We start from the raw sequence: 21,880 nt of genomic DNA on the forward strand, positions 1-21,880 counted from the left end.
CTCTGTGCTTCCTCTCCACACATTTACATTTCACATCCCATCTTCTCCTCCTTCCGCACCTCTTCCATTTCTCTCTGACCTCCTGGCATTTCCTCTTGTGTTCCATTCCACAACCCCTTAATCCTATGCTCCACTATCACAGAAATCACAGAAACCTCACAGTACAGATAGAGGCCATTTCGGCCCATCGAGCCTGCACCGACACATATCCCACCCGATCCCCGTAACCCCTACACCAACACATATCCCACCCTATCCCCGTAACCCCACGTATTTAATCCCCCTATGTCTAAATGCAAGCCCCTCCACTATACTCCCACCCACTTTTAAACAAACCCCACTCCTCAGTAAACACTCTAGTGATCTCAGTTTTGACATTTTTAATTGACCCCTAGCTTCAACAGCATTTTGGGGGAGAGAGTTCCAGATTTCCACTACCCTTTGTGTGAAAAAGTACTGTCTGTCATCACCCCTGAATGGCCGACCTCTAATTCTAAGGTTATGCCCCCTTGTTCTGGACTGCCCCACCAGAGGAAATAGTTTCTCTCTATCTACCCTATCAACTACTTTAATCATCTTAACCACCCCTCAATCTTCTATACTCAAAGGGAATACATGCCTAGTCTCTGCAACCTGTCCTCATAATTTAACCCTTTTTAGCCCCGACTAGGTCCCTCTCTCTTTGAAAGCTAAAGAGCTGAAGTTTATATTGTACATAATAAAGGAAAAGCAAAATAATTATGCCTACATAACATGTCAGTTAGTGTAACTTTTCAAATGTAATTGTATTACATTTATTGATGGAACCAGTTACAGATTTCAATAATACAGGAGGCCTAAATTACTATCAGTAGAAATACAATCATTAACCTAGGGCACTTCTGCTTCAGCTGTATGTTAATTCAGCTCTCTCAGACCATTGGGCTCAAGAACTCTAATGCCAGTTTCTCCAATAATGTCAATATTCACATTTTAACAAGAATGAATGTATTTTAAATCATCACAAATTCAGAATGATCAAAAGGATCTTAAAGTTAATTGTAATTCTTTGGAACGGTTCCATTTAAAAAAAAATGTAAACGTACTCTTGAAATGTCACAAGATGCGTTCACACGGCTGGTAATTAAAAATTAATTTTATTCCTTTTGATAGGTGGGACCAATAGTTTAGAAGCCTTTCATTTCATTTGATCATTTTGAAAAACAGGGCAGGTTGGATGACCACAGGAAGGTACTGTATCGCATTATCGGCAAATCCAGGAACTCCTTGACTAAAATGTCCAGGAAATGTCAACTCTTATTTAATATTCCGGCAATTCATTATTCTATTCAAAATGTCAATCCAGACATCCTATTCAAATGTCAAACCTGTGTTTGCTTCCAATAATGCATTATTTTCTCTTCAATTTTTTTTTATAGCAAATCCCAGTGGGAATTACAGGCCTGAACTGGGGGCAGTAGTGCTATTGGTGATATTGGTTGCTGCGATTTTATTTTATAAGAAACGACAGAAAAGTCGGAGAAATGCAAGAGTGCAAGGTATGTAACTGATAAACATTTGTTAAAACAAAATATGAATTTCAAACTGAAAAATGGCTGAACTGATGGATCAGAATTGTATTCAGAATGGCGGCACAGATTAGGGCACCTAATCTTCCCTTGCCCCCCCTATTTGTCACAACATGTTCCTTTTACCACAAATGAAGGTGTTGAGTCTGCAGTGGGGGAAGTGCTGACAATGGTACTTTGCTATTTGAATGCAGTGTACATTCTATACCTAGTGCCAAAATGTTCTACAGAGAAGTACTTGCACAATCTATAAATGATAATTTCTTAACATTTCAAAAACTTGCACCAAACTGTGGATGTCCAGTGAGGGCATGATGTAGCTCACTACTTTGGAGCATTTCATTGTGTTCGCACTCACCTCAAGCTGCTGTCCTCTGTTCATTCACATAATGCCGAGTCATTGGCCAGGAATTTCCATGGAGCTGCTCTTGCTCCTCCGCCACAGTAACTTTGGCGGAGGTGGGGCAGAAACCTCGTTTACACGTGTAAGTTGGGTTTCCGCCACACTTCCGGCCAAGTAACGGCAGTGGAGCGGGTAAAGGTCTGAGGAAATACCTGCCCATTGTCAGTAAAATACTGCCTTTTTTAAAATGCTGTATCTACTTCCGAAAAATGTTGCAAATGCTAACTTTTTTAAGTTTATTAACTACAGGAAACTTTGGTTTATCCGGAGGTTAAAAGTCCGGAAAGCTCTATCTACCGGCAAAATTCAGGAGCCGTTTCCTATAAGTATTTTTACTTCTCGTTGCTTTTTTTTCCCCAGTCAGGCTCTGCAAAGTCTGTAGCTAAGCAACAGCTTCAGCTAGAGATGCTTTTAAGCTGCCGCCGACTGTTTTGAAGCTGTTGCTAAGCAACAGGGTTTGTTGATTCACATGGAGCTGAAAATCTCCATATGTTTCAACATGTTCGGCAGTTTTGATCTAACGGCAACAGCTCGGTCCCGTTGGTGCCGGATATCACAAAGTTTCCTGTATTATGAAAATTGGTTACAGTCCAGGACACACTACTAATGTGAATGGTTCATTGTTCTTCTGTTTTGTATGAATTTAATTCCAGTATTTATCTTCTTTCTTAACTGTGTCTTCCCAGAATTCATAATCCTGCTGGCTTGGCTTAAATAGTGTTGCCTATTAATATTTTAGCTATCATAATTAAACAGTTTATACTTTATTTATTTTGGGTCTGAAATGCTATTAATTCATCAAAAAGTGAAATGGTCAAATGTATCAGAGTTTTGATCTACAAACAATTTCTTCCTAGTCCTAAGATTTCCGTATCGGAGATGAATTTCCAAGGGGCTTCCCTTGTTCCACTACTATAATTTCCAACAAAGTTACTGTAGGAGGGCCTGAGAAGCCCTGAGGAAATTCACCCTCAAAGTCTTTATTTGATATAAGTTTCCCATTTTTCTTTCTTTTTAATATTTTTTCTGTTACTCAGTGCCATGAAGTCTGCTTCAGATAATGTAATGTGGGCTCCAATCTTTCCTACAGTCAGTGCCATTGCTACTCAGTAACTGGATGTGCACTTACATCTGGACTATGTTCCCCTGTGGCGTAACTATCTGGCGAGTGCCCTGGCTGAGGATTCACAAACAGAGCCATGTTTGTGTTTGCAGTAACAAAGACCAAAATGTTAACATCAAGCACATCATTAATCTTATCTGGACATTTATGTCTATGTTAATTTAATATAATTAATAAAAATAACATTTATTCCACATCCATTTCATTCCTCATTGGTAAAGAACATCTTCAATTATTATTTGTTCCCATCCTATTTTTGAATAGTTTATAAAGAATTTGAGATAGTGTAAAAATAAGTGACAATAATGCTGTTTACATTGAACATGTCATCAACCGGAAGATATTAACACAGGCTGGTGGAATACCATGGATTTTTATTTTTAGGTATTTCGAATTGCATTATAATTAGGAATTAACATAACATTTAATAATGTTTAGCACATCTAATGGTTATCTTTCTGGTGTGTTCATTAGAGTCCATCTTCTCTATGATTTACAAAGAATCTGTGAATAGAAAACTTTGATCTTTGCAGAATATGACGTGCCAGATAGGCCTGTATATGACTCCCACAGTAGAACACTGAATAATTAGGGCCTTGCACCATTTAACTTGTTGACTGTTTAGTGTATGAATGCTGCATGAGAGTTGGAATATCCTATGTTTTCCTTTGTCCCCTTTTAAGTGGCAGTTGCTGTTGTGAGAGAAGCGATCCATGAAGAAAACCGTGAGAATGAAGGAAATGAGGAAAACTCACCTTCAAGAGGCCCCGCTCAGTGGGTACGTTACAGAACTGAGAGTCAATTCAATTACATTTAGCAATTTCCTAGGGTCAGGTGGGTCCTGTAACAATGCTATGGTTGGTAAACTCATAAACCTTACAAGGTTGATTAGCTAAAAAAAAAAAGGACAAAATGGACCCTTAACTCATTCACCTTAACTCCTTATCAAAATGTTATCTGAAGATTTTTACTGTCCACATCTAGGGGATTATTAGATGTCTAGATTTTGCTTTCTTGAACTGTTTTATGTTAACCAGTCAAAATTATACTTATATTTACACAACCAACCACACTTCAGGGGACCACTGTACTATTGAGTGATTGAGTTAATCTCTTCCCTCAAAAGTCATCGAAGAAATCAAACAACAAAATCACGAATTAACATTTCTTTATTAATGCTTCAGATAATCCATTAGTAGCATTTTGTTTTAAACATTAAAGGGTACACAAGGTGTTGAATCATATGTTATTAACAGATGGAATCAATAAACTTAAGGTTGCAAGGTTTAAGTATATCACATAGAAACATAAAAGATAAGAGCAGGAGTAGGCCATTTGGCCCCTCGAGCCTGCTCCGCCATTTAATGAGATCATGGCTGATCATCCAAATTCAGTACCCTGTCCATGCTTTCTCCCCATATCCCTTGATCCCTTTAGCATTAAGAAATATATCTAACTCCTTCTTGAATATATTTAATGAACTGGCCTCAACTGCCTTCTGCGGTAGAGAATTCCACAGGTTCACCACTCTCTGGGTGAAGAAATTCCTCCTCATCTCAGTCCTAAATGGCTTACCCCTTATCCTTAGACTGTGACCCCTGGTTCTGGACTTCTCGCCATCAGAAACATCCTTCCTACAACTCGACTGTCTAGTCCTGTTAGAATTTTATAAGTTTCAATGAGATCCCCTCTCATTCTTCTAAACTCTAGCGAATATAAGCCTAATCGACCCAATCTCTCTTCATACGTCATTCCTGCCATCCCAGGTATCAGTCTGGTGAATCTTCGCTGCACTCTCTCCATGGCAAGAACATCCTTCCTCAGATAAGGCAACCAAAACTGCACACAATACTCAAGGTGTGGTCTCACCAAGGCCCTGTACAACTGCAGCAAGACATCCTTGCTCCTGTACTCGAATTCTCTCGCTATGAAGGCCAACATACCATTTGCCTTCTTAACTGCCTGCTGCACCTGCATGCTTATCTTCAGCGACTGGAGCACAAGGACACCCAGGTCTGGTTGCACTTCCACTTTTCCCAATCTATTGCCGTTCAGGTAATAATCTGCCTTCCTGTTTTTGCCACCGAAGTGGATAACCTCGCATTTATCCACATTATACTGCATCTGCCATGCATCTGCCCAATCACCTAACCTGTCCAAATCATACTGGATTTTCTTTGCATCCTCCTCACAGCACATACGCCCACCCAGCTTTGTGTTGTCTGCACACTTGGAGATATTACATCTAGTTCCCTCGTCTAGATCATTAATATATATTGTGAATAGCTGGGGTCCTAGGCCTAGAAATTCAGTTGCGTTCGCCAGCCGTTAGCGCCATAAGAGGAGTAGATCTCGAGCGCTAGGCACTTAGCGGCCGGGCGCAGAACGATCTGCGCCTACGCCCAACTTCAGTAGACATTTAGCGCCGGCGCAAAGTGTTTGCGCGCGCTCAGCTGCGCGCGCAACTTATGACATCATTTCGTCGTGCAACGCCGTTTGTGCGCCCCAAACCGGAACTTCAGTGGCGCCCGCCCAATGTGGGCGTGGCGCTGTTAAGAACTGTGAAGTGGAACGCAGCAGAGGCCCTGCGGGCCTCGGGGAGCGCTAATTAAAGGGCACTTAGACTGAACTATAAAGGCCAGCCATTTTGCTGCAATGACTTTAGTGCAACGGATTTCTGGACAGAGACCAAGGAAGACACCTTACTGATTTGGGCCAACATAGGAGAGGTATTTTTGGCTTCTGGCCAGAGCTTGGAAATTTGACTCATTGTGATTTCACTGTTTGCAAGTATATTATGGGGGCTGCATGGGGTTCCAACCCTCAGTTCCAGCATTATGTGCGAAGGGCTCGCAGACGCTGTGTGAGAGGGGCAGCCATGCCTAGACGCAGAGGGGCCATCAGGCGTCGGCAACGTAGGCCTTACCCACTCAGGGAATACCGCCAGCAGGTGTCCTATCTCACCATGACTGCCGCGCAGTGTGTTAAGAGGCTGCGCTTCAGAAGGGAGGTGGTTGCAGAGATCTGCCAGCTGCTTCACAGAGATCTGCGTCCACAGCTGATGTCCAGGACGTCTCTGTCGGTGGAAGTGAAGGTCACGGTGGCTCTGAACTTTTATGCAAGCGGCTCCTTCCAAGCCGCTGCTGGGGACATAGCTAACATCTCCCAATTCGCCGTGCATCGCTGCATCCGGCAGGTCACCGATGCCCTTTTCACAAGGAGACACCAATTCATCTCCTTCCCCATGACCCTAGAGAGGCAGGAGCAGCGTGCAGTCGGATTTGCGAGGATTGCCGACTTCCCCATGGTGCAGGGCGCCATTGACTGCACGCATGTGGCTTTGCGGGCACCTATCGACAATGCCGAGGATTACCGCAACCGGAAGGGCTACCATTCCCTCAATGTACAGCTGGTGTGTGACCACAGGCAGCGCATCCCAGCTGTCAATGCCCGCTTTCCAGGCAGCAGCCACGATGCATTTATCCTGCGCCAGACTACTGTGGCTGACATGTTCCAGGCACAGCCTCCCCCAAGAGGATGGCTTATCGGGGACAAAGGCTATCCTTTGTGTACATGGCTCATGACCCCGCTCCGCGCGCCCAGGACCCCTGCTGAGGAGGCATACAACGAAAGCCATCAAGCCACAAGGAACATCATAGAGCAAACGATTGGCATCCTCAAGCAACGGTTCCGCTGCCTGGATCGCTCCGGCGGATCTCTGCAGTATTCGCCGGATAGAGTCTCCCAGTTCGTCGTCGTTTGCTGCATGCTGCACAACCTGGCTATCCGCAGGACTCAGGCACTGCCACCTCACGCTGGACCACCACCTCAGGAGGACGAGCAGGAGGACCATGAGGAGGAGGAGGAGGAGTACCAGCCCAGGAGGGAGCCACAAGGTCCAAGGGCCGTCCGTCGGCGGCTTATTGAACGACACTTCTAGGCCCCCTGTTAGGGAATGGCTTGTGGCAATGAAGGCACATGAATGCAGCCGCTCCGCAAGCCCTCAGCCGGTTAACGCAACAACCACTTGAAACATCACACATGGACAAGCTGAATAAAGAAAAAGCTTTATTGAACAAACTCAGGGCCCTTCCCACATGAAACCCAAAAACACACAACACCCCCAATAAACAGTCAAAAACATATCTCACTCCCACAACCTGGGGAGGAATAACAAAACTTGTCCATCCAAATGGCCTTCATCCTCGGCCTTACCAAAAGAACCCCCCCCATAGACAGCACAAGCACCCCCATATAAAAAAACATTTGCCTTCATCCTCGGCCTTACCAAAAGAACCCCCCGCCATAGACAGCACAAGCACCCCCATATAAAAAAACATTTGCCTTCATCCTCGGCCTTACCAAAAGAACCCCCCACCATAGACAGCACAACCACCCCCATATAAAAAAACATTTGCCAACACACTCTACTTTGTGTGCCGAGAGGGCGAGTCCTTGTCCAGCCTTTCCCGGCCCCTGGCCGACCTGCTGCTCCGCCTCAACCTGGGCCCTGTGGGTGTTGCAAGGCTGGGGGAAGGCTCCTGAGGGGCACATTGCGTGACGGCAGATGCCCTTGAGGGTCGGCCTAGATGAGCTCCGGCCCTCGAGGGGCCGGCTGCTGACTGCTGCAGCTGTGGCTGGCCAGCATCAGTCTCTCCAGCAGCTCATCGCAGGTTTGCTGGGGGAGTGGCAGTGGCGGCTGCAGCAATGGGGGCAAGCTGGCTGATGCCAGGCGCTCGCTGGCCGCCAGAGATACTGGCACTCGGCTGGGCTGGCACTGCAGCAAGCGCAGCAATCTGGTGAAAGCCAGACCGCTGTGCTGCAGCAGCGCGGCGGGTGCCCTGGCGATGCATGCGTGACACAGCGAGTGTGGCAGCAGTGAGTGCCCGTACTGCCCTGGTCTGTGCCCGCATCAGACTAGCCAGTGACTGCACAGCACCACTGATCAACTGTCCACTCGCTGCCTGTGCTGCCCTGAAGTCGTCCCGACTCGCGTCCTGTGCTGCCCTGAATTCGGCCCGACTCGCGTCCTGTGATGCCCCGAATTCGGACCGACTCGCGTCCTGTGATGCCCCGAATTGTGCCCGACTCACGTCCTGTGATGCCCCGAATTGTTCGAGACCCCTGGCCTGTGCTGCCGCGAGTTGTTCGAAACCCCTGGCCTGTGAGGCCCCGAAATCGGACACACTATGAGCCAGGGACTCAATGGCCTCAGGCAATTGTGCCACAACCCCCATGAACTCGGTGTGCCGACGATCCGAGTCCGCGGACATTTGATCAAGGAGGCGCACCTCCTGGGCGAGGACCGTCTCCGGACTGGAGGCCGGACTCTCCCTCTGGGGAGAAGGCCGCCGAGCTGCCCGACCCTTCCCGCGTGGCTGGACGCCACTGGGCCCAGCAACTACACTCCCCTGCAACACTTCCCCCCTCTGGGGAGAAGGCCGCCGAGCTGCCCGACCCTTCCCGCGTGGCTGGACGCCACTGGGCACAGGAGCTACACTCCCCTGCAACACGTCCCCCCTCTGGGGAGAAGGCCGCCGAGCTGCCCGACCCTTCCCGCGTGGCTGGACTCCACTGGGCACAGGAGCTACGCTCCCCTGCAACACTTCCCCCTGGCTCTCCTCCAGGGAACACGTGTCCCCTCCATTGCCATCCCCTGGCGCGGATGAGGGTTCCCCGATGTGCCGCCTTCCTCTTGCTCCTCCTCGTCCTCCTCTTCCGAGGGACTGACACTCGCAGCTTCAGGGACCTCCTCCTCAGCAGCTGAAAGCAGGAAGGCACAAGAGTAGCTTTAGAGTGAGGACAGGGCGTCAGCGAGGGAGGCATGAGTGGTGGCATTCTGCACATTGGTCGGACAGTGGCAAAGGATGTAGATCTGAAGCGCAAGGGGAACGAGAGAGGTCCAAACGGTCATGTCCTTACCATTGGGGCCCAGCACAAGGTCGGCATCTCCAATTGCAACGGGGCCAATCACCTGGGCACCCATGACTCGACCCACGCGCTCCTCCAGGTCACTGAGCTGCTGGAACTGGGCACGGCCTCCCCCGGTGACAGTCCGGCTCTTCAGATTCTGGGCCAGCTTGGCCTGCAAGAGAAAGGACGGCCTCTAAGTACAATGTGGTGCCCTGTTGTTGTGTGCACTGCCTCCCATGGTCGAATAGCTTGGCCAGTGTGTAAAGTGCAGAAAGTGCAATTGATGTTCATGCCAGTGCCATAGCTGCTGGATGAGGGCTGGCCATTAGGCCTTTGAGGTCCCTTTGCCCATAATGTGAGGTGCACATGCAAGGATGAGGAGGACACTGGAAAGGGTACTCACCCTGACAATCCGAGTGAGGTCGTTAAACTTTTTCCGGCATTGGACACCAGTCCTGGGGACATCGCTGTTGGCTGTGACCCTCTGGGCGATTTCCCTCCAGGCTCTCCTGTACACCCTCTTGGGAGGCTTCTTGCCACTATCCGGGAACAAGATATGGCTTCTCTTCTCCAAAGCCCTAACCAGCACCTTTAAATCATGGGCAGAGAAGCGCTGCGCTCGCTCACGGGCCCTCTGCATCCTTCCTGGCGCTATTTCTCTCCAGCAGCAGTGTTTAGGCCTAGCTGGAGGGCTGCAGTATCCAGGGCGTGGCAGCAGACCAAGTCGACCCTTCCCCCTTTAAGAGCTGGCCGGCGCCAGGGTATCTGCTGTCAATCAAAACATGACCGCACCTGCGCTGCGCCCGGCCTCGGCGGTATCAGTCTGCATCGCCGGCTTAGCGCCTAAAGATAGCCGTGCAACGCCAGTTTTAGCGCTCGAGCAAACTCCTTGGCCAAAGCTACTGAATATCGGCGAAGTGGCCTCCACTTTCCGGCGGGCGCAAACTTTAGCGGCCGCCCGACTTTACCGCCCCAAAAGTGGCTATACTGAATTTCTAGGCACTAGCACCAATCCCTGTGGTACCCCACTAGTCACTGCCTGCCACTTGGAAAAAGACCCGTTTATTCCAACTCTTTGCTTCCTGTCTGCCAACCAGTTCTCTATCCAAGTCAGTACCTTACCCGCAATCTCATGTGCTTCAAATTTGCACACTAATCTCTTATGCGGGACCTTATCGAAAGCCTTCTGAAAGTCCAAATACACCACATCCACTGGTTCTCCCATATCTATTCTACCAGTTACATCCTCAAAAAATTGCAGTAGATTAGTCAAGCATGATTTACCTTTTGTAAATCCATGTTGACTTTGTTCAATCCTGTCACTGTTTTCCAAGTGCTCTGCTATTACATCTTTTATAAGGGACTCTAGCATTTTCCCCACTACCAATGTCAGGCTTACCGGTCTATAATTGCCTGTTTTCTCTCTACCACCTTTTTTAAATAGTGGGGTTACATTAGCTACCCTCCAATCCATGGGAACTGTTCCAGAGTCTAAAGAATTTTGGAAGATGACCAGCAATGCATCTACTATTTCCCGGGCCACTTCCTTAAGTACCCTAGGATGTAGATTATCAGGCCCTGGGGATTTATCGGCCTTCAATCCCGTCAATTTCCCTAACACAATTTCCCTACAAATATTGATTTCATTCAATTCCTCCCTCTCATTAGATCCTATGTTCCCCGTCATCTCTGGGAGGTTATTTGTGTCCTCCTTTGTGAGGACAGAACCAAAGTATGTATTTAATTGGTCTGCCATTTCTTTGTTCCCCATTATAAATTCCCCTGATTCTGACTGCAAGAGACCTACGCTTGACTTCACCAATCTTTTTCTCTTCACATATCTATAGAAGCTTTTACAGTCAGTTTTTATGTTTCCTGCAAGCTTACTCTCATATTCTATTTTCCCCCTCTTAATTAATCCCTTTGTCCTCCTTTGCTAAATCCTAAACTGCTCCCAATCCTCAGGTTTGCTGCTTTTTCTGGCCAATTTATATGTCCTCTCCTTGACACGATGGGCCGAAGGGCCTCTTTCTGTGCTGTAAAAACTTTATGACTCTATGACTTATGCTATCCCTAATTTCCCTTGTTAGCCACGGTAGAGTCACCTTTTTTGTTTTATTTTTATGCCAAACAGGGATGAACAAATTCTGTAGTTCATCCATGCGATCTTTAAATGTTTGCCATTGCCTATCCACCGTCAACCCTTTAAGTAACGCTCTCCAATCCATCCTAGCCAACTCGCGCCTCATACCATCATAGTTTCCTTTATTTAAATTTAGGACCCTAGTCTCTGAGTCAACTACTTCACTCTCCATCTTAATGAAGAATTCTATCATATTATGATCGCTCCTCCCCAAGGGGCCTTGCACAACAAGATTGCTAATTAATCCTTTCTCATTACATAATACCCAGTCTAAGATGGCCTGATCCCTAGTTGGTTCCTCGACATATTGGTCCAGGGAACCGTCCTGTATCCACTCTAGGAATTCCTCCTCCACAGTATTGTTACTAATTTGGTTAGCCCAATCTATATGTATATTAAAGTCACCCATTATAACTGCTGTGCCCTTATTGCACGCCTGTCTAATTTCCCGTTTAATGCCAACCCCCTCAGCATTACTGTTTGGGGGTCTGTATACAACTCCCACTAATGTTTTCTGCCCCTTGGTATTTCTCAGCTCTACCCATACAGATTCCACATCATCAGAGCTAATATTCTTCCTTACTATTGTGTTAATCTCCTCTTTAATCAGCAATGCTACCCCACCTCCTTTTCCTTTTTGCCCATCCTTCCTGAATATTGAATACCCCTGGATGTTGAATTCCCAGCCTTGGTCACCCTGGAGCCATGTCTCCGTAATCCCAATTATATCATATCCTTTAACATCTATTTGCGCAGCTAATTCATCCACCTTATTACGAATGCTCCTCGCATTAAGACACAATGCCTTCAGGCTTATTTTTTTAACATTCTTAGTCCTTTTAGAATTATTATGTACTGTAGCCCTGTTTGATTTACACCCTTGATTTCTCTGCCTTCCACTTTTGCTTTTCTCCTTCCTGTCTTTTGTTTCTATCCTTGCTTCCCTTTCCTCTGTCTCCCTGCACAGGTTCCCAAACCCCTGCCATTTTAGTATAAACCCTCCCCAACAGCACTAGCAAACACTCCCCCTAGGACATCGGTCCTGGTCCCGGTCCCACCCAGGTGCAAACCACCCAGTTTGTACTGGTCCCACCTCCCCCAGAACTGGTTCCAATGTCCCAGGAATTTGAATCCCTCCCCCTTGCACCATTCCTCTAGCCACGTATTCATCTGAAATATCCATCTATTTCTACTCTGACCATCACATGGCACTGGTAGCAATCCTGAGATTACTACCTTTGAGGTCCTGTTTTTAATTTAGCTCCTAACTCCCTATATTCAGCTTTTAGGACCTCATCCCTTTTTTTACCTATATCGTTGGTACCTATATGCACCACGACAACTGGCTGTTCATCCTCCCCCTCCCAGAATGCCTTGCAGCCACGCTGAGACATCCTTGACCCTTGCACCAGGGAGGCAACATACCATCCTGGAGTCTCATTTGCGGGTGCAGAAATGCCTATCTATTCCCCTTACAATAGAATCCTCTATCACTATAGCTCTCCCGCTCTTTTTCCTCCTGTCCTATGCAGCAGAAGCACCTATGGTGCCAGAAAGTTGGCTGCTGCTGCCTTCCTCCGATAAGCCATCTCCCTCAACAATATCCAAAGTGGTATATCTGTTTGAGAGGGGGATGGCCACAGGGGACCCCTGCACTACCATTACTCAGCATCATTGGGGGCCTACTTAGTACAAGCTAGTATTAAGCTCAATATCCAAAACTAGCATGAAGTTGACAGGGTTAGTTTACAGTTAGACACAAGTTAACAGATTTGAATAACAAGTCTGTTGGATATGTTAAAAAAATGTGGTTAGTTCAGCTTATTACTGATGAGCTCTGAACATTTTAGCAATGATTCTTGGATAATGAATCTCGCCCTTCTGAGTCAGCATAATAGAGCTGGTTGTCTCCCCTCCCTTTGAGATGCTCATGTTAGTTTCCCGAGACAACATGGTGACTTTCCATTTGTCGTTGGGGTATCCATTCCCTCTTGGGCTGTCTGTCTAGTCTGGGCAGTTGTACCTTACATTTTAGTAACTATATTTGGCAAGAGCTAGTTCAAATTTCACTTCCGTTATTCTTAGGAAAACATCATTTTCATACAAGTGACACACTTAAACAATTGCCTATGCCTAAGTAGGCTTCTAAACGTTTCTTCAGATCTATCAAATATTCTCTGGCCTGTAACCTCTCTTTCTCAGAGACTTGCTATCGGTCTGAAACTGTCTGCCTTAATTAAGGGAAATAGACAGGCTGGGCTGGATTTTCATTGGGCCGTGGAGGTGGGATTGGAGGCGTGTGGGGGGGTTATAATTGCAAAAACTGGCAGGCGGGCCCAACCCCACCTCCACGCAATTTTCATTAATTCGTGTTTAATGGTCCCGTCTCCGGCCCGCCTCAAAGAGGCGGGATAGGCTGTTAAGGCCCTTAACAGGCACTAAATTGCCTCTATAATGCCATTTTGAAAGGCCTTTGCGATTTTAACCCTTTTTCCACATGAAACACGTCTCCTCTGAAACACGATGGTGAAACCTGGCGGGAGCACAATTGGATTGCTGACTATCAGCTGCAGGTCAACCATTAAAGAGGAGATTTGATCAGCCATCATTTGCAGGTGGCAGGACTTTGTAGTCTCAGGTCTGGGGGAGCTTTTAGAAGGCATAACCACAGCTGTGGAAGTTTGGAGCCTGACACCCATCTCCAGTGTGACCTCCTGGGAAACCCCTCTCGCCACGGTCACTGAGCGCTTCCTCAACTGAGGTATATACCAGAAGCATGGGAGCCATTTATTTCCTTTCCTCCTGGACATCAGATTCAGACAAAGACCAGCCACAGCACCAGCAGAACCAGGAACAACAGCACCACCAACAGCAGCAGCAACAGCAGGAGCGCCAAGCTGCTGCTCACCCACCTGAAGCTGCACAGGCCAGAAGGCGCCAGCGCGCGACCACATTGCTGCCCAGGATGCAAGGAACGCAATCATCTTGGCCAGATTTGCTTAGCCTAGCCAATCGAGCACTTTTGCCTCGCAGCTTCTTACCTGAGCATCGACAATGGCCAAGGACCAGCGGATTCCTAGCAATTTGACCACCATACTGACAATTGCAAGTAATCCGAAGCCCATCAGATTTTTTATTTACATTATTCATCTGATGGCTTTTTCACATAAAAGATCAAATTTCACCCACGTGACTACCCTTGTGACTACTTGTGCAGTATCTTTCTCTTACGCGTGCTCCTACGTGGTGCTTCCCCTGTGGCTTCAGCAGATGTGGAGGCCCCTTGCTCACTTTCCTGCTGCTCCTGTCTCGACACCTTTGGTGGGCGTCCTCTGGGGTGGTGAACCTGTGAGGGCTCGTCAACAGTCTGCTGCTCCTGCAGCTGTGCAGGGGTTGAGACACCGATCTCAGTTGGGTGTGGACTCTGGTGGGGCTCTGACAGAGGGCTCTGCAGTGGCATGAAAGTGTGAGCACTTGGAGAGGAGCCCCCACTTCCTTGATGTCTGCCACCAACTTCCCTCTCATGGGTCAGGTCCCCTTCAGCGCTTGCAAGTGGCTTGAGAGCACCGTGCTACACATCAGGGGGGCCATGGGGACCCGTATCTGCACTGGCAGTCCTACTCAGAAGGACTTCCATGAAGGTCTGGTTTTGCTCCTCCAGAGATGTCATTCTATTCTGAACACTCACCATGTTTTCTGCACTCTGGCGACTTATCACCTCCATGGAGGTTGCCATCCTTTCCATGGTGATGCGTTCATGCGCCAATGACTCCACAAAGGCTCTGCTCATGTTCGCTATGGACTCCTCCATTCGCTCCACACTCGCAGCAACCCTGGAGACAAAACCTGCCAGAGACTCCTGCATCTGTTCCTGGTGTTCCAGCACCGCTGATCTTATGGATGGACCCAGAGGCAGAGAGTCGACATGCAGCTGAGCCGAGCTGGCAGAGTCCTGCGCCCTCCGACTAGGACTCTCCACTGCTGTCCCTGTCTCCACAATCTGCTGATGCTCACTTGTGAGCTGTGATGCACCAGGTGACAACACTACTCTATGTCCCGAAGGTCCCACCAAGGTGTGTCTGTGCTGGTGCTGGATGCGCTGAATTCTGCTGACGCTGTGCCCTCAGAGGTTGCAGCTCCCTCTGAAGAGTCTGGAGGCTCAGGCTGTTCCTCCTGGCTAGTGGGGACGGGTGCTTGCGATGGTCCTATGGGGGAGTAAAGGAAAGAGTCAGAGATGTGAGGCCAAGGTTACATGCACATTGCATATTGCAAATGATCATAAGTCCATCTGTTAGAGCTTCAGAATCATTATCAGCGACTCATGCAATGTCAATGAGATGGAAAACTATTCTGTCACCCGTCTGTCCGTCCCCCACTTGCGCATCGTCCTCCAGTCCTACGATCTCCAGGACCGCCTCCTCCCAGGGGGTGAGCTGGGCTACTGAGTGTGGCCCTCCTCCTGTCCTCGCTCTTTCCCTTTTATTGTGAGCTCTCTTTTCCTGCAATGAGGGAGAAAGTGGAATTTGAGTGAGAATGAAGGAGTGAGTGTAGAGAATCCATAGCATAGATGCTTAGGAGACAAAGATGGAGTGAGGTGGCAAGACGAAGGGCCCTCCCTGTGTGTTGTCAGTTGTTTTCATAGCATCAGAGTGATAGGGAGTGTGAGGGCTGCATAGTCGAATAGTTAGGTGAATGTGACCATAGAGAGAGAGGGAATGGGTCAGGGTGCAGGGATGTCAGTGTCAAGTGGGATGTGGAGGAAGAGATTGCTAAAGCTGAATGCTGGTGAGGAAAGGCAATGGGGATCTGATTGAGGGTGATGGGAAATTCATACTCACTTTTCCAGTGCGCTGAAGGTCATGAAATCTCTTCCTGCACTGTATCCAGGTTCTGCGGGTTACCGATAAGGAGTTGACCTCCTCTATCACTTGCAGCCACACAGTCTTGGTCTGCTGGGGAGGCTTCTTCCTCCCTGATGAAGGGAAGAGCACCTCCTTATGAGCTCTTGCTCCCTCCACTAAAGCCTGCAGGGCAACGTTGTCAAATCTTGGAGCAGACCTAGGTCTTTCACTGGCCATTCTGCCGCCAGGTCCCTGTAGCAGCAAAGGCCAAAAGGTTGGCAGTCTGCAGAAAAAGCAAGGCTTGTTGCAGACCTTAAATGCAGCAGCAGCAATGATGACGTCATCGGATGCGGCTTTCAGACTGGAAAAACTCATTTGCCATGGGTTCCCACACGCTGGAACTCAATTGGCCAATTAAGTTAAAATCGCATCAGTCTTCCACGTCGATTTAGATTCGTGTGGATAACACGAAATGTGGGTTACACGACTCCAACCCACCCCTGAATTAAAATCCAGCCCGCTAAGTGAGTGGGCAAACATTTGGCAGATGGAGTATAATGTAGGAAAGTGCGAGTTTATCTACTTTGGCAGGAAAAATAAAAAAGCAAATTATTATTTAAATGGAGAGAGATTACAAAATGCTACAGTTCAGAGGGACCTGGGGGTCCTTGTGCATGAAACACAAAAAATTAGCATGCAGGTACAGCAAGTAATCAAAAAGGCAAATGGAATGTTGGCCTTTATTGCAAGGGGGTTGGAGTATAAAAGCAAGGAAGTCCTTCTACAACTGTACAGGGTATTGGTGAGACCACACCTTGAGTACTTTTATTCTCCTGATTTAAGAAAGGATATACTTGCATTGGAGGCAGTTCAGAGACGATTCACTAGGTTAATTCCAGAGATGAGGGGGTTGACTTATGAAGAAAGGTTGAGCAGGCTGGGCCTATACTCATTGGAATTTAGAAGAATGAGAGGTGATCTTATTGAAACATATAAGATACTGAGGGGGCTCGACAAGGTAGATGCAGAGAGGATGTTTCCCCTCCTGGGGAAATCTAGAACTCGGGGGCATAGTTTCAGAATAAAGGGTCGCCCTTTTAGAACTGAGATGAGGAGGAATTTCTTCTTTCAGAGGGTCATAAATCTGTGGAATTCTCTACCGCAGAGAGCTGTGGAGGCTGGGTCATTAAATACATTTAAGGTGGAGATAGTCAGATTTTTGCAAGATAAGGGAGTGAAGGGTTATGGGGAGCGAGCAGGAAAGTGTCTTTGAGCCCAAGATCAGCCATGATCTTATTGAATGGCGGAGCAGGCTTGAGGGGCCAAGTGGCCTATTCCTGCTCCTATTTCTTATGTTCTTATTCCTCTTTTTTTAAACACCAATTTAATTTTCACAAAGTAAACTGCTTCTCCCACCTTCCGCACAATTAGCTAATCTGAGTAATATACTTTATTGAAAGGATTCTCCTTTTAGTAGTCAATCACCTTCAACAGACATCTGTCTAGGACTTTTAATTAACCAATTTTAATTACAAAACAAAGACCAGACATACTAGTGGCTGGTAACTCTATTGTAATTCCTTGGCCTTCAATAACAGGAAACTCAAACAACGCCAGATAAAAGTGCCATTTTACTGAGTCATTCCCAGAACATGTTATCTGTATGTTTGTCACCTTGGCAACCTAGGTCTACTGACTATGGGTATGAAAAATCCTTGTGTGCACAATGCTGTCCTGATGTATCCATCATTTTTAACATTAACTGTTTCTCTTTGCCCAGCATTCAGCAGGATTGCGGAAAATTATTTCGGGCACTTTTACTATAGCCCATCATAAATGGAGTCCATCATCACATGGGGCACATAGTTCTTCACACATAAAATGAGTCAGCAAGTCACACAAATGTATATTCTATATAGACAATTGTGTTACCTCTGTGTTGCATTACATTTTTTTTAAGTTTAAAGATGCATTAATTATAATACTTTCTGCTTTACCTTATAAGAGAATATGTGCTACAGAATAGAAGTACAGTAATATAACATGTTTGATTCAAGATGCCAAAACATGACGATCTCGACTCGACCAAATGGCCTCCTTCTGTGACGTTATGACTCTATGGGCTGGATTTTGTCAATGGGGGCACGTTCGGGGCGGGGCTGCTGGTTTTTGGGTTTTAGTCTCACCCCCAACGACGTCTGGCCAACCCATGCTATTTTCCCTTGATTGACCTTGTTAAGCCCGTCTTACGGGCTTAGCCGGCCAATTAAGGGAAAGTCGGTGACAGAGGACGTCAGTGTATGACGTTTCATCTGTCAAAAATTTTTGACAAATGAATTGTCAACGTTTGACAGCTTTGAGAAGCTGTCAAACACTGACAATCTCTGTTCTAGGATGAGCCCTTGTACTGAAGACTTACCAAACCAGCAGCCATTCTGTCATCTCTGCTGTTGAGATGAGGCATCTCCGGATCCCCAGGGGTTGAAGCCTGCAGGAAGAAACAAAGGTAAGTAAACTTTTTCTAACACTTTACACTCACCTCTCATACTTACCTCCCCACACTTGCACCCATCACTCACCTCCACAGCGCACTTTTCGACCCCTCTGACCCCCGCAGACCCACTGCTCGCCTCACTGACCCTGGCGAGGTTCGCAGCCGCCGGGAAGCTTGCACTTTGCGGGGGTAACATGGGGATAAATCTCTTAACTGCCGGTTAACTACCTGTTAACCGGCAGTTAATTGGCTGTAATCCCCTTCCCGCCTCGAGGAGATGGGTCTCTGCGTGACTCGGAGACGCGCCTCCCGCTTCCAGTTTCTGCCATTTTCCCAGCAGTTCTGCCTCCATACCTGCCTCCCCAGGGCTGGCAAAATTCCCCCCTATGATATCCATAAATTGACTGGCAGGGTGGCATAGCACGTTGGTAAATTGCCCTGCCATTCCATGGAGTGGCAAGACGTCACATTTCTCTCATAATTCACAATACAATTAGTTATTGAATTTTCCCAGATTGTTTAGGAAAAGCAGTAAATTAAGCAAGAAAAAAATTGGAAGATGATTCAACCCCAGCCCTCACATCCGACTCCCATTTCAAAATCCCATCTCATTTTCAAAAGTGCCACTGATATGGGATGGATTTTAACTGTCCGAGGGTTTCTGGTGGGAAATTGCACTGGTGAGTTAATTTCCTGCCTGCCCAGGGCAGCCAGTGGCCACAGTGATTTTAAATGCTAGGATTTATTACCATGCTGCCAGTCCACTTCCTGCCCATTCTGGCAAGAAGCAGCTGCTAGACTGCAGAAAATAGGCTGCCTGCCATTTAGGTGTGGGGAAGGGGGTTCCAGGTAGGTCTTGTGGGGGGGAAAGGGAGGAGTCTGGGCCAGGGGAGGCCTAAACGTTCCTTACGGGGCCAGGAGGAGCAAAGAAAAGTAGAAGAAACTTCCTTTCAGAGCTTCTCCACGTCCCACTCCGCTTCTGACCGACTTGAGCCTGGCAGGAAAGCCACAGTGGGAGCCTGACGATGTCATCGGAACCCAATCTGCATATTTAAAGAAGGACCCCATCGGCTTCAGGCGGGCGCCTTTGCCACCTCCTCAGAAGTGCAGGTTAAAATTGGGATTAATGTGACCCAGGTGGGCAAGTCGCCCAGGGCATTTTAACTGGTTTATGATTAGGGATTGGTAATGATAATGGAACCCATTACTGGTTCCACAGACCAATCCAGATTTTTTCTGGAGGTTTAAATGAAACAAAGGATAGACAATGAGTGGTACACAAATGATATAGCATACTACAAGGCAACTGTGGGAGCGAGTAGTGGACAGCAATAGCAGTAACTTTAATTGGTGTACACCATTGGAGAAGATTTCCTGTGTTTCCTTTTTGAAAGCTTAAAATGCATTACAAATAGTGCTGAGGCAGTATCACCCTATATTTTTCCAAGGCACAAGATGGTCTGCTGGGCTTTATTCATTTTGACTCACAGGGCATATCCCACAGTTGTCTGCTTCTACCATAGCTAATTGGGGTTTTTAAAAAGGAATTTTATATTTTTTTGTAAGGGACATCATTTTCTTCACATTTCCCAACTCTAGGTGCCCTAACTCTAAACTCAGAAGAGCACCACGACTGTATTTCTCACATTAGCTATCCTTGTGATTTTTTCTAAATTCAACTGATAAGTTAGTAACAATTAGCGTTGAATTACGGGTGGCTTCATGCTGTGAAAGGGCAACTACTAGGAACTGGTTTGAGATTGCCCCAAACCTATCCAACAGGAAGAGAATACTTTCATCCCATCATTCTTGGACTTGAAACCATGTCCCAGGTAATGAAAGGGCAGTGTGGTGGCACTGTCCAGTCCACTCAATTCTTGAGTTTTAACTTTGTTGATGCAAGGTGAACAATTCAATGTGTTATGCAAACTGGGATTGCCATTTCCCTTCATAATTTAAAGGGTTCATGCCATGTTCTAAATTTCATGGGAAATGACAACACATTTTAGAAGGGCTCGAGATTCCAAAGGTTTGAAATTGTAAACACGGAATCACCTTCGGTGGAATTCCCTCCCATTGATTAGGAATGAGGGTGAATTCCAACATTTCTTGTTTCCTGAGCAATAGATTGAAAAAGATTGTGATTAGTCACATGATTATTATACAGAGCTCCATTCAACTAACAAATGACTCTCTGGCTTTTCAGATGGCCTCATCGTTGTATGAATCTGTTGACTACTTTGCAATCAAAGGAGATGAAAATGAAGAAACCAGTTGTAAAGTCTCAAACCGTTGATTTTTCCACATCCTGTATTTATATGAAAGAAGAAAAGTATTTTCAAAGTAGACTTTAATTTCAGAAAGACTGAGAGTCAAGGTTTCACTCTCACTGGAAGCTTTGCCATGTATAGTGTTGGGGGAAAACAATCTGCCGTGTGTTAACAGAAGCTGTTGTCAGGTGGCACGGTCTGCTGGAGCACCAACGTTAAACGCCACGGATCAGAGAGACAAAGAGTAAGCCAAAGCAGATTAGAATGTTACCGGGCCCTAAAAAGAGAATATAAACTGGCAGACTACCTCACGACCATCAGAGACACAAAACAGAGACAGACCCTCACCAGGTACAGACTAAGCGACCACCAACTGGAAATTGAAAAAGGCAGATACAAGAAATCCTGGCAGCCTAGAGAGAATAGAATATGCGATCAATGTCTGGCCGGCGAGGTTGAAACAGAAATGCATTTCCTCCTAAAATGCGAAAAATTCAACACATCAAGAAACATATTATTCAACAAGCTAAGCCAAACAACCCCAGATTTCAAGGAATTGGATGACCTGTCAAAATTGAGATTAGTCCTGGGAGAAGGAGACAGACCATACCTTGGGGCCAAATATGTAACAACATGTCACAACCTGAGGACTGTTTAAAATTAAGACTGTTTAAAATTAATATTGAACGTACCAAATGAAGTACAAAGACTGTTTAAAATTAATATTGTTTAAAAGTAATATTGTATGTACCCAACAACTGTCAAATCGATTGACACCTACAAAATGTTTGAAAATGTACCTTTTTGCTATGTAAGCTTTGGCAATATGGTTCTCTGTAAACTTTCATGCCAATAAAGCATTTGAATTTGAATTTGAGTTGATCCCCCCACTCTGCTGCTTTCTCTGCTGCCTGCTGTTTTATGGAGTGAGGCACCAAATGGTGCAGAACCACCTTCCCAGGAGGAGTTTGGTACCGGCCTGGGTGCAGGCTCTCAGCTGTGGAAGGCCTATAGACTGGGGATACTTGAGGGAGAAAATTTGGAGGAGAAAAATGGTTGATGCAGTCATTGGAGGCTAACATACCCCCTCAAAAAAACAGGTTCAGTGATTTTGTAAAAAGAGTG

General features: G+C 46.6%; 1 protein-coding gene across 1 annotated transcript in view; it reads left to right on the forward strand.

Annotated features, from left to right (window-relative positions):
* LOC147122637 (cytotoxic T-lymphocyte protein 4-like) overlaps positions 1-21,632 on the forward strand; it is a 47,987-nt gene extending 26,355 nt beyond the window's left edge. Inside the window, exons 3-5 of the mRNA XM_086003635.1 lie at positions 1,419-1,538; positions 3,778-3,872; positions 20,692-21,632. Of these exons, the coding sequence (XP_085859761.1) occupies positions 1,419-1,538; positions 3,778-3,872; positions 20,692-20,781 (305 nt within the window). The 3' untranslated portion in view covers positions 20,782-21,632. The remainder of the gene's footprint in view (positions 1-1,418; positions 1,539-3,777; positions 3,873-20,691) is intronic.
* Positions 21,633-21,880: the final 248 nt, after the last annotated feature.

The sequence above is a fragment of the Somniosus microcephalus genome, chromosome 2 (genome assembly GCF_052327205.1).
Source record: "Somniosus microcephalus isolate GS21.2 chromosome 2, FLI_Smic_1.0, whole genome shotgun sequence".
NCBI lineage: Eukaryota > Metazoa > Chordata > Chondrichthyes > Squaliformes > Somniosidae > Somniosus > Somniosus microcephalus.